Consider the following 12,949-nt stretch of genomic DNA (forward strand, 5'->3'; position numbering starts at 1 on the left):
TGAGGAAGAATTCAGGGGCGAGTGAGGCCCCACCGGGGCAAATGCCATTGGAAAAGGGTAGCTAAGGGCAACAGGAATTCAGAAATCAAAGTTAACATCCTTATAAGCTGACAGGCCTGGGAAATTTGGATTGCATGCAACAGATTTCTTTTTGAAGCTGTATTTGTGGTACTATCTCTAGATTACTAGAGAGATTCTTTATAAAATCATAAGTGAATCCATTTTAGGTCACATCTATTAGCATAAATACATCACCTTCATGAGTCTAATCTTTCTGGCAAATTTTGCTTAACAGATTTTTGTTCAGAATTATGGTTTCCTGACAATCAAATTTCTTTCAATAGTTAACAGGAAAAAAATGTTTGACTGTCATATAAAGTAGTGATTTTCAAATATTTTGAATTCAACAATATCTGAAAATTTCATGGCAAAAAATCCCAGATTATGTCTATGTTTGAATAGTGTTTCAGTGCAAATATCTATTGCATTTATCTGCCAGGACAGTGCTCTTTGTGAGTCTTCTAAAAAGACTGAAAACAAGAAAATGAAAATGCCTTGGAACTCTGACTACTGCAGATGGATTAAGGGATAACATATTTTAAGAACAGTAAGTTAATGTCTTCCTTTGGCCTGATTCTTTCAATCAGTTGAGGGTTCTTGCTGTAAGATGATTTTCTATATATTAAGTAAAGGTTGAAAGACAAAAATTCAGTAAGGTTGCCTGATTATCCATTTACTGTGCAGGTATATTTGTTTATCCTAAACTCTGTTTCTTTTTGAGTATTCCTCTGCCTGGTATCTTTAAGACATAGTAATTCTTCACAGTATGGTTCTAGAACACTGATTCCCAGACTTGGCTGCACATTAGAATCATCTTGGGAGGTTTTTAAAACTCCTAATGCCTAGACCATACCCCAGACCAATTAAATCAGAATCTCTGGGGTGGAAGTCAGGCATCAGTATTTTTCATAAGTCCCCAGGTGAGTCTAATGTGCAACCAAGGTGAGAACCAGTGTTCTAGAATCATTTGTGTCAGTTTCACTAGGGTAATTGTTAATAGACAGACCTGGGTACAAAATTACTTCTATTAAACTGCAATCTCTATGGATGAGCAAGAGGAATTTGAATATATTTCTGTACTCCTTGATGATTCATATGCACACTGAGTTTTGCAAACCTTTGGCTTATTGAGTTAAGGGGCTAACGTTGACTTGTGAAGTCCTCAGTGAACAGAAAAATCTGAATTCTCAATCTGTAGTCAGAACTCTTTTGGGGTTGGAGGCAAGTCGATTTTGGAAGTTTCCTTAGAGGTCTTTATCTAGCATTGTAATTCTATAGCTTGCAGGTGTCAGTAATATCTTCAGATTAAGTTTCCACACAGTTTTGAAGTGAATACTTTATTAGGACAAATTGATCCTCTAGTGGGCAAGCTAAAATAAAGAGGCCATGAAGCTAAAATTAGAAAGAGTAATTTAACAAAATAATAATTACCTATTAGAATTAAGGATGTAGAGGAATTTAAAATAGAAAAGGATAAAGCTCCAATTTAGCCTTCTCCCTGAGCCACAACTCATTTTTTTACAATTGAAAAAACTTTAAGAGAAGGGAAAAATTAAAGACCAATAGGACAAAGCATTATATTTTAAAATATTCATCCATTCAGAATATGCTACCCTTTAAGATATGTAAAGTATGTTCTAAAACTTCTCATATGGTTCTAACAAATATCCTACTTAGTGAAGCAGGACAAAAGATTATCAATTCTACTTTTTATAGACATGTTATTTCCGGCACCTAATACAGTATGAAGTTCTCTGTGTCTATTGAGTTGAACTGAATCATAAGAAAGCTGAAGCAAAGAAACATTAAATGCTGAGTCTTCATAAATTGATCAAAATAAAACTGCATCAGAAACCCAGGTCTAATCCAGAATTCTCTCCCTGAAAACAAGCTTCTTCCCAAACAATATGGAAATTACAGGTCATTCTTTTAGCCAGTAGTCTTGAAGCTTGATTCACTTAAGGATCATATGGAAGCTTTTACCTGTATCCAGGATATCGACCAAAGACTGTGATTCAATAGAGCTGAAGAGGGATGAGGTTTTGTTTGTTTAACAAGCACTACCTGTCAGAAACCATATGTAATTGCCAAATATGTAATTAATCCAGTTAACAATGATTGTCAAGACAGCAAATACCATTGCTAATTCTGAGAAAAGTGAAACATATGTTAAAAAAGTAAAATGACTCAGGTCACCAATAAGTATCTGTTGAATGTATGAATCTACTAGTCAATAGTATAAAATTAAGACCAAACTGGCTTACAACATTTTGCATAACGTACAAAGAGGAAAGGGCTTCCTTGGTGGCTCAGCAGTAGAGAATTCACCTGCAACTCAGGAGCCACAGGAGATGTGGGTTCAATTCCAGGGTCAGGAAGATCTTCTGGAGGAAGACATGGCAACCCACTCCAGTATTCTTGCCTGGAGAATCCCATGGACAGGCTACAGTCCATAGGGTTGCAAAGAGTCGGACACAACAGAATCTACTTAGCACACATACACAAAGAGGAAAGTTTTAGATTCTGTGGTGTTTTCTGGTCAACTTCCTCAGTTTGAAAAGGGATTCAAGATTACATTGAGCTAATCTGATAACAAGGGCCTGCTTTAACTTTTCTTTTTTTTTTTAGGGTTTGGTGGGCACCTAGATCAACTCTTCTTCCTCAAAAAATAGGAACCAAGAAAACATGTTCTTTTTTTTTTTTAATTTAATTTTATTTTTAAACTTTACAATATTGTATTAGTTTTGCCAAATATCAAAATGAATCCGCCACAGGTATACCTGTGTTCCCCATCCTGAACCCTCCTCCCTCCTCCCTCCCCATACCCTCCCTCTGTTCTTTTAAAACAAACTCAAGGTTTCAAAGCTGTGCACAGGTACAGACGAATTCAGAGAATGCCTTCAGTGGTAAGATGGGCAAAGAATTCTGAGAATAAAGAAAGAGTTCTCCCCTAAGGCATTAGATTTATAACTAGGCAACAAGTAAAATATGATTACTTCTAGCCAGACCAAAATGCAGGTCTCACCAGAAAAGTGCTTGCTTAAAAATGTCTTTCAAAATTTCAACTTCTAGACATTCTGGTATTCATTTTATCCTATAATTTACATCTTATAATTTACACACACACACATACACATACAAACATAAATATATATATACACACATGCATATATATGTATATGTAAACGTTAACATATGATATTTTAAAAACATAATTTGACAATTCTATATTAAAAACCAATATTAATCAATATGTCTTCTAAAGTTATAACCTCACGCTATTTTCATTATCAAAAAAGCATTTGTAATGGCTAAAATACAAAACGCTGACAACAAGCAATGCTTGAGAGAGAAGGAAGCTCTCAATCGTTGCTGACAAGCATACAAAATATCACAGCCTCTGTGGAAGGCAAGAGGGCAGTTTCTGACAAAACTAAATGCACTCTTACCATAAGAATTGCACTCCTAGGTCTTTAGTCAAGGAAAGACATGAAAACTCAAGTCCACACAAAAACCTGCATATGAATGTATATAGCAGCTTTATTCGTAATTGCCAAAAGGAGAATAACTATTAATAAAGTGTGCTTTAATAGGTGAATGAATGAACACACTGTAGTACATCCATAAAGTGGAATAGTCACTGGTTAAAAGCAAAAGAGCTATCAAGTCACAAAAGAAAATGGAGGAAACTTAAATACGTATTGCTAAGTAAAACAAGTTAGTCTGAAAAGCCTACATACTATACGATTCCAGCTACACACTGTAGAATTCCAACTGTATGGCGTTTTGGAAAAGGCAAGATAACAGAGTTAAAAAAAAAAAAAATGAGTGATTGCCAGGGGTTTGGAGTAAGGAGAGAGGAATGAATAAACAGAGCACAGAGATTTTTAGGTTAGTGAAACTATTCTGTATAAGGCTTTGGAGGACACATGGTATGCATTTTTTAAAATCCATAGAACTGTACAATACAAACAGAAAATCCTAATGTAAACTATGGACTTTACTTAATATATTAATATCCATTCATCAATTTCAACAAAGTATTAAAAAGTGTTAATCACTCAGTTGTTGCTGACTCTTTGTGCCTGCATGAACTGCAGTCTGCCAGGCTCTTCTGTCCAGGGAATTCTCTAGGCAAGAATACAGGAATGGGTTACCATGCCTTTCTCCAGGGGATCTTCCCAATCCAGGGTTCGAACCTGAGTCTCCTGCATTGTAGGCAGATTCTTTACCATCTGAGCCACCGGGGAAGCCGAAAAGGAATTTGGGAGGGCTTCCCCGGTGGCTCAGATGGTAAAGTGTCTGCCTGTAACACGGGAGACTGGGTTCAATCCTTGGGTTGGGAAGATCTCCTGGAGAAGGAAATGGCAACCCACACCAGTATTCTTGCCTGGAAAATCCCATGGACAGAGGAACCTGGTAGGCTACAGTCCATGGGGTCGCAAAGAGTCGGACACAACTGAGTGATATTTACTTTACTTTATAGGGAAAGTGAAGAGGAACTAAAAAGCCTCTTGATGAAAGTGAAAGAGGAGAGTGAAAAAGTTGGCTTAAAGCTCAACATTCAGAAAACAAAGATCATGGCATTTGGTCCCATCACTTTATGGGAAATAGATGGGGAAACAGTGGAAATAGTGTCAGACTATTTTTTTGGGCTCCAAAATCACTGCAGATGGTGATTGTAGCCATGAAATTAAAAGACACTTACTCCTTGGAAGGAAAGTTGTGACCAACCTAGATAGCATATTGAAAAGCAGAGACATTACTTTGCCAACAAAGGTCCATCCAGTCAAGGCTATGGTTTTTCCTGTGGTCATGTATGGATGTGAGAGTTGGACTGTGAAGAAAGCTGAGTGCCAAAGATTGGATGCTTTTGAACTGTGGTGTTGGAGAAGACTCTTGAGAGTCCCTTGGACTGCAAGGAGATCCAACCAGTCCATTCTGAAAGAGATCACCCCTGGGATTTCTTTGGAAGGAATGATGCTGAAGCTGAAACTCCAGTACTTTGGCCACCTCATGGGAAGAGTTGACTCATTGGAAAAGACTCTGATGCTGGGAGGGGTTGGGGGCAGGAGGAGAAGGGGACGACAGAGGATGAGATGGCTGGATGGCATCACTGACTCAATGGACATGAGTCTGAGTGAAGTCCAGGAGTTGGTGATGGACAGGGCGGCCTGGCGTGCTGCGATTCATGGAGTCGCAAAGAGTCGGACACGACTGAGCGACTGAACTGATGGGGATCAAACCTGTATCTTCTCCATTGCAGGTGAATTCTTTTTGGACTGAGCCACCAAGCAAAACCTCATGGCTCAAATATACCATATTAATGTAAGAATTTAATATCAGAGAAGACTACAGAGGAGGAGGGATATTTGGGAACTCTCTGTACTCTCTGCTCAGATTTTCTGCAAATCTAGAACTGTTCTTAAAGCCAAAATCTAATTTAAAAAAGATGCATATATAATATTAATGCTAGCTCTAGAAACCTTTCTTCTAATTTGTAACACAGTGACAAAATAGTTGCTACACTAAACTATGTATTTCTTACTCCTGTATCATAAAACTTAAAATTCTTCAGCTATTAAGCTATATTCCCAAAGACATTTATTTCACAATCTGTCACACAGAACTAAATTAATAAGCCCTCCTATATATGGATGTCTGAAGAATCGTTTTCAATTCTTTTCCCAAATGAAATGTTCGTATTATGTTGGTCTATCTTTCATTTTCATTGATTTTCAATATAGCTTTTATTAGCCAAAACATAATAAATATTTTGCCTATAATGCATGGTTATGTAACTGAAAGCAGAATTGCTACCTTAATGTACAAGATGACCAGGTTTAGCTATTGAAAGTCTTGTGCGTATTTCTCAAGCTTCAACATGTGTGGGAATCAACTGGGGATGGGATCATTTTGAAATACAGTTTCTGATTTAGTTGGTGTGAGGTGGCACCTGGTAATCTTCATTCCCAACAAGCTTCCAGGCAATGCTGACGCATGACTACACTTTGAATAGCAAAGTTCTAGGCCATAAAACTCTTACCACTGTGAAAAACACACTTAATACCCTAGCAGTTCTTGCAAGGAAGTAAAGAGTTGCTTTGTTTGTTTGTCTGTTTATCCCACTTGAAAAAGCTCTCAGGGATTCCAGCACTTCTAAATTTGCTTTCCCAATATATAATCCATTTCAATTTTATCTATAACCTATGTACAGCTCTATACAGTCAGCAAAAAACAAGACCAGGAGCTGACTGTGGCTCAGACCATGAACTCCTTATTGCCAAATTCAGACTTAAATTGAAGAAAGTAGGGAAAACCACTAGACCATTCAGGTATGATCTAAATCAAATCCCTTATGATTATACAGTGGAAAGTGAGAAATAGATTTAAGCGCCTAGATCTGATAGATAGAGTGCCTGATGAACTATGGAATGAGGTTTGTGACATTGTACAGGAGACAGGGATCAAGACCATTCCCATAGAAAAGAAATGCAGAAAAGCAAAATGGCTGTATGGGGAGGCCTTACAAATAGCTGTGAAAAGAAGAGAAGCGAAAGCAAAGGAGAAAAGGAAACATATATACACATCTGAATGCAGAGTTCCAAAGAATAGCAAGGAGAGATAAGAAAGCCTTCCTCAGTGATCAATGCAGAGAAATAGAGGAAAACAACAGAATGGGAAAGACTAGGGATCTCTTCAAGAAAATCAGAGATACCAAAGGAACATTTTATGCAAAGATGGGCTCGATAAAGGACAGAAATGGTATGGACCTAACAGAAGCAGAAAACATTAAGAAGAGATGGCAAGAATACACAGAAGAACTGTACAAAAAAGATCTTCACGACCCAGATAATCATGATGGTGTGATCACTGACCTAGAGCCAGACATCCTGGAATGTGCAGTAAAGTGGGCCTTAGAAAGCATCACTACAAACAAAGCTAGTGGAGGTAATAGAATTCCAGTTGAGCTATTCCAAATCCTGAAAGATGATGCTGTGAAAGTGCTGCACTCAATATGCCAGCAAATTTGGAAAACTCAGCAGTGGCCACAGGACTGGAAAAGGTCAGTTTTCATTCCAATCCCAAAGAAAGGCAAGGCCAAAGAATGCTCCAACTACTGCACAATTGCACTCATCTCACACACTAGTAAAGTAATGCTCAAAATTCTCCAAGCCAGGCTTCAGCAATATGTGGACCGTGAACTTCCTGATGTTCAAGCTGGTTTTAGAAAAGGCAGAGGAACCAGAGATCAAATTGCCAACATTTGCTGGATCATCGAAAAAGCAAGAGAGTTCCAGAAAAGCATCTATTTCTGCTTTATTGACTATGCCAAAGCCTTTGACTGTGTGGATCACAATAAACTGTGGAAAATTCTGAAAGAGATGGGAATACCAGACCACCTGATCTGCCTCTTGAGAAATTTGTATGCAGGTCAGGAAGCAACAGTTAGAACTGGACATGGAACAACACTGGTTCCAAATAGGAAAAGGAGTTCGTCAAGGCTGTATATTGTCACACTGTTTATTTAAGTTATATGCAGAGTACACCATGAGAAACGCTGGACTGGAAGAAACACAAGCTGGAATCAGGATTGCCAGGAGAAATATCAATAACCTCAGATATGCAGATGACACCACCCTTATGGTAGAAAGTGAAGAGGAACTAAAAAGCCTCTTGATGAAAGTGAAAGTGGAGAGTGAAAAAGTTGGCTTAAAGCTCAACATTCAGAAAACAAAGATCATGGCATCCGGTCCCATCATTTCATGGGAAATAGATGGGGAAACAGTGGAAACAGTGTCAGAGTTTATTTTTCTGGGCTCCAAAATCACTACAGATAGTGACTGCAGCCATGAAATTAAAAGACGCTTACTCCTTGGAAGGAAAGTTATGACCAACCTAGATAGCATATTCAAAAGCAGAGACATTACTTTGCCAACAAAGATTCGTCTAGTCAAGGCTATGGTTTTTCCTGTGGTCATGTATGGATGTGAGAGTTGGACTGTGAAAAAGGCTGAGCGCCGAAGAATTGATGCTTTTGAACTGTGGTGTTGGAGAAGACTCTTGAGAGTCCCTTAGACTGCACGGAGATCCAACCACTCCATTCTGAAGGAGATCGGCCCAGGATTTCTTTGGAAGGAATGATGCTGAAGCTGAAACTCCAGTACTTTGGCCACCTCATGGGAAGAGTTGACTCATTGGAAAAGACTCTGATGCTGGGAGGGATTGGGGAAAAGAGGAGAAGGGGACGACAGAGGATGAGATGGCTGGATGGTATCACTGACTCGTTGGACGTGAGTCTGAGTGAACTCCGGGAGTTGGTGATGGACAGGGAGGCCTGGCATGCTGCGATTCATGGGGTCACAAAGGGTCAGACACAACTGAGCGACTGATCTGATCTGATGGACAGTAAGCAAGCTACCCATTTAACCATAATATTCTTCTATCCTGTATGAACCAAAGATCATTTATTTCTAGTTTGACTCCTGTATTTCTATGTCTTCAAGCACAGAAAGGTCAAGTGGCTGGCTCCACTTATCCAGTAACTTAGAGATCAGGTCTCAAATCCAGGTCTCTGATTCCAAATCCAGTCCTTTTCCCCTCCATTCTCTGCTGCTTCTAATAATGACGCACTTCAGAGAAGAGGCACCAGTTTGTTTAGCTCACAAAATCCCAGTTCTAAATTGAATTCCTCAGCCTCCAGTTTCCCATAAACCTTAAGCATGTGTTTAAGGTCTTACAGGACCTGAGTCTTGAAACATAAGGTATTGATCAGAGGGAGGGGAATGAGGGGATGGCAAGTGGCCTAGAGTGGGCAATGAATACATGAGCCAGGAATACTACAGTGATGATTAAGACCATGGTATGAGGAATGAGTTAGGAAAAATTGAGTCTGTCAGCCAGAGCCAGATTTTCAACCACCAGCAAAAAATTATAGAGTGCACCCTGGCTCTGAGACTTTAGGAACATTGTGTACTTCTCTGGAGACTTGCAAGGGCCAGGAACATGTGGAAATTCTGTAGAGGCCTGTTATAATACAGCTTATTATAAAATGTACACTGCGTGTAACTGGGTTCAATCACCAACCAGGAATGAGAAGCTCGGGATTTTTCTCAGGCTGAGTTCAAAGTCACCATGGCTGATTTTTCCTTGTTATAGAATCACTGCTCAGGCTTTACACATGCCTATCACAAAACATCTCTGGAAAGACAGGGATTTGAGCCCAGAATGTTGACTGCCTTGACATTCACCTGTTCACCTAAAGAGGATATTACTTATCCTACTTATTTCCAAAGATTTGTGACCTAGTGTCAGAGCAGTATCCAGAGTTTCCTCAGTCTGGCCACCCCACCTGAGCCCCTCAATTAAGGGCTGCCTGCACGGAGCACACACACCACAGCAGAATGCCCCCTTGAAATGAGAACAAAGTTTTCATAATGGGATATTGCCCAGTGTCTAGAGGCAGGGTTTGCACCTAAGGGCATAACATCTGAACTATTTTTTTTTTTTTTTTCCTATGCAATAGGCTTCTAAGACAAAGAGGGTGAGAGTATAAAAATGCTAACATGTGAGATGGAAGAAACTGGCTTATAGAAAGGACAGAGTGGGCAGTTTTCTCTTTTAGGTATCTTCTCTGAACCCAAACAGAAAAATGTCTGGGAAGCTTGAAGACTGTAGTTTTAGGACACATGTGAAAGAAAGACATAGATATCAGATCAATATAAAAGCAGCATTTTGCAAGTATGGCTGAGCGACAGTGAAAAGGGCTGATAGAAGATTGCTAGCCTCCCACACCCTTGGGAGAATAGAAACAGTCTAGGGATAAGTCCTCAGCTGGGGATATGGTGTATCCAGTGGGAGAGAAGCAGGCTCAAAGATTCTATCATTCTACTGCAAACAAGAATGATAATGACTTGCATACTTTGCAATCAATGATAATAAAAGCACAAAGACCGTGGATGACTTACTGTGCTGACAGTGAATCCCATTAAATCCTCGGGGACATTTACAAACATAGCCTATGAATGTATCTCCTCGGTACGCTTCACTTATTTCGCAGGTTCCTCCATTATGGCATGGATTAGGAGTGCAGGGACCTGCAAGACAGAAAGCAATATTGCTGCATGATACATATGCTTTAAAGTAGACACTGGGTGAACATTTTGCAATTAACAATTTTACAGAGAAAGTGTTCTGGATATTAGTGCTACAGGAAATGCAGAAGCTGTGAGGGCTCTGGAGACCAACGGCCTGGGCTTGAATACTGGTTTCACCACTTTCTAGCCATGTGGCCTTGGATGGTTTATTTAACCTCTCTTTACCTCAGTATCATCTTCTGTGAAATGTCAATACTATAATAATACAATCTACCTCAAAAGGCAATGACAGAGACGAAAAGAATTCATACATATAAAATACCCTGAACACACACATATCAAACATTCAAAAAGTATTAACACTAAGTAAAACATTGTTACTAAGGTTCCAGATTATAAAATCTCCTCTGCATGTTTAAAATGCAATGCTGCTAAGTCACTTCAGTCGTGTCCGACTCTGTTCAACCCCATAGACGGCAGCCCACCAGGCTCCCCTATCCCTGGGATTCTCCAGACAAGAACACTGGAGTGGGTTGCCATTTCCTTCTCCAGTTTAAAATGCAATACTGAATGGCAATTTCTAGAGTTAAGAACATGCAAGAGCTCTTGTGCCTGCTGGTGAAAGTAGCATAAACTTAAAAGCCATTGTAACTACATAGGCCAAGTGAAGTGGATGGTTGGTTGCAATACTTTTATTGACTATTTTGAGTTTGTGGTGGGGCATACTTCAAGAGAACTTCAATTTTTGCCAATGAATAGGAAGTAGCTCATTGAAAGCTGCAAAGATAGAGAAGAGACAGAGAGTTATTTTTGAGCCTTGAAAAAGTAACTTCACCAGAATGACTGGTACCTGGTACCTCTATTGAGGTACCAATACCTCAATTGGTACCTCTATTGAGAGTCAATAGAAGTGTGGTGCTCCACCTCTGGGATTGCACAGCTGAATCAGTTCTGCCTGAACCTGGACTCCTCTACTACACATTCTTGCCTCTGGGGTACTCCTTTGCTATGGATGAGATTTTTTTCAACTGGCATAGCATTTAAGAATACTGTTTTCTTTGCAATAATCCTTCTGTCCTTTCCTTACTTCAGAGTCCACAGGCTTGTGTCAGTCTGAAGGCTCATCCTAATTACTCTTGTGCTTTCTCCCTCTTGTTCATCAGTTATTCCCCCTAATAAACCTTTGCCTCTCTAATTCTGTTTAATAGCTGGTTTCTTGGAGGATGCTGAATGACTCATGGCAGAATCCGCACTGGATGTTGGGAAGAAGAGACAAGTTGAAGGAAGAAAAAGCTCTCCCTGGGAGATGAAGAGAGATCAAGCTAACTATATAGCATTGTCTAATTTTTGTCCCCCCTTTTTTTTAAATTGGAAAAACTAGAATATATTTATATGAAACAAAAATCTCTGAAAGGAAAGTTAAGATGTACAGACTAGAAAAAGAAAGCAAGTGTTATTAAACTAAGTATCTGACTCTGTATGTAAAGATGAATTCCAGAGTCCTGGAGGGCATAGGAGAAGAAGAGAAGCCAGTGGTTTTTCCCAGGGACGGGGGAGCCTGGTGGGCTGCCATCTATGGGGTCGCATAGAGTCGGACACGACTGAAGTGACTTAGCAGCAGCAGCAGAGAGAAGGTAACAGTGTTGGCAGGAGAATGGTGATAACTTGAGCCAACTGGTGGGGGCTCCATCAGACAAGGCTATAACAGAGAACAACAGTGAACGGCTACTCAAGTGTGGGTCAATACCCTTTAACATCTTAATGACAGAAAAGGAAATTCACCATCATCACAAAGTTAACAACAGGAAGCCCTTAAGAGTTTGGGCAATGCTATCCTGGAATATTCTATAATTCTATTACCTCCTCCTGCAGCTCTTTGATAGTGTTTCTTACAGTTTAACATTCCATGACAGTCAATAATTATATAACCTAATAAACATATGCATGAAATAGGCAACAATATGACAACTATGCTGTCAAGATCTTTGTATGGCTGACTTTCAAAAAGTGCAAAGAAATCAATGGGTCCATAATTTTCTTCAGATATCTCCATACCAATTAAAAATAAAACAGTTATTCAAGTAGGCAGTCTTGTGCCTTGCAGTACTGGTCAACTACACCAACTAACACCTGCCCTTGAGATGGTATGTTGTCAATGACTGAGACAAGAAGAAGGTGCAACACCAGGGACCATTTTCTCCCATCACCAAGAGATGCAAACCATGCTATAGAAACCTTTCCCCCTCTTCTTTCTCACTTTCTAATTCTTCCCTCCTCTCAAATTAATTAACGTTAACAATGCCAGACAAGTTACAAATTACTTTCAGATAAATAATCTCATTTATTCCTCCCAGCAACTAGAAGAGGTTGTTGTCTATATTATTCTCTTTTACCTTTTTTTAAAAACCGTAGGTCAGAAATTTTAGATAATATTTCTCAAATGAACATTACAAATGAAGCATTCGGTCTCAAGCCAAGAATCTGTGACTCTAAAACCTACATTCTTTACAGAATCAGTCAAATGGGGAAGGGAGAATAAAGTAAAAGTGATATTAGAACTTTAACTCATCAGTTCACTCACTCAAAATACAAAAATACATGACAGGTTTTTAAATTAACTGATAACTGATAGCCATGCATGTAATTGCTAAAAAAAAAAAAAATTATAACCTAAGAATATTTGTGAAAGTGAAAGTCACTCAGTCATGTCTGACTCTTTGTGATCCCATGGACTATTCAGTCCATGGAATTCTCCAGGACAGAATACTGGAGAGGGTAGCCTTTCCCTTCTC

At 39.2% G+C, this 12,949-nt stretch overlaps 1 protein-coding gene across 2 annotated transcripts in view; it reads right to left on the reverse strand.

Annotated features, from left to right (window-relative positions):
- EDIL3 (EGF like repeats and discoidin domains 3) overlaps positions 1 to 12,949 on the reverse strand; it is a 480,622-nt gene that overhangs the window by 265,445 nt on the left and 202,228 nt on the right. For both annotated transcript variants that reach the window (XM_005209726.5, XM_002689374.7), the window contains one exon: positions 10,029 to 10,157. In XM_005209726.5, coding sequence (XP_005209783.1) covers positions 10,029 to 10,157 — 129 coding nt within the window. The remainder of the gene's footprint in view (positions 1 to 10,028; positions 10,158 to 12,949) is intronic.

The sequence above is a fragment of the Bos taurus genome, chromosome 7, assembly GCF_002263795.3.
Source record: "Bos taurus isolate L1 Dominette 01449 registration number 42190680 breed Hereford chromosome 7, ARS-UCD2.0, whole genome shotgun sequence".
NCBI classification, from domain to species: Eukaryota; Metazoa; Chordata; class Mammalia; order Artiodactyla; family Bovidae; genus Bos; species Bos taurus.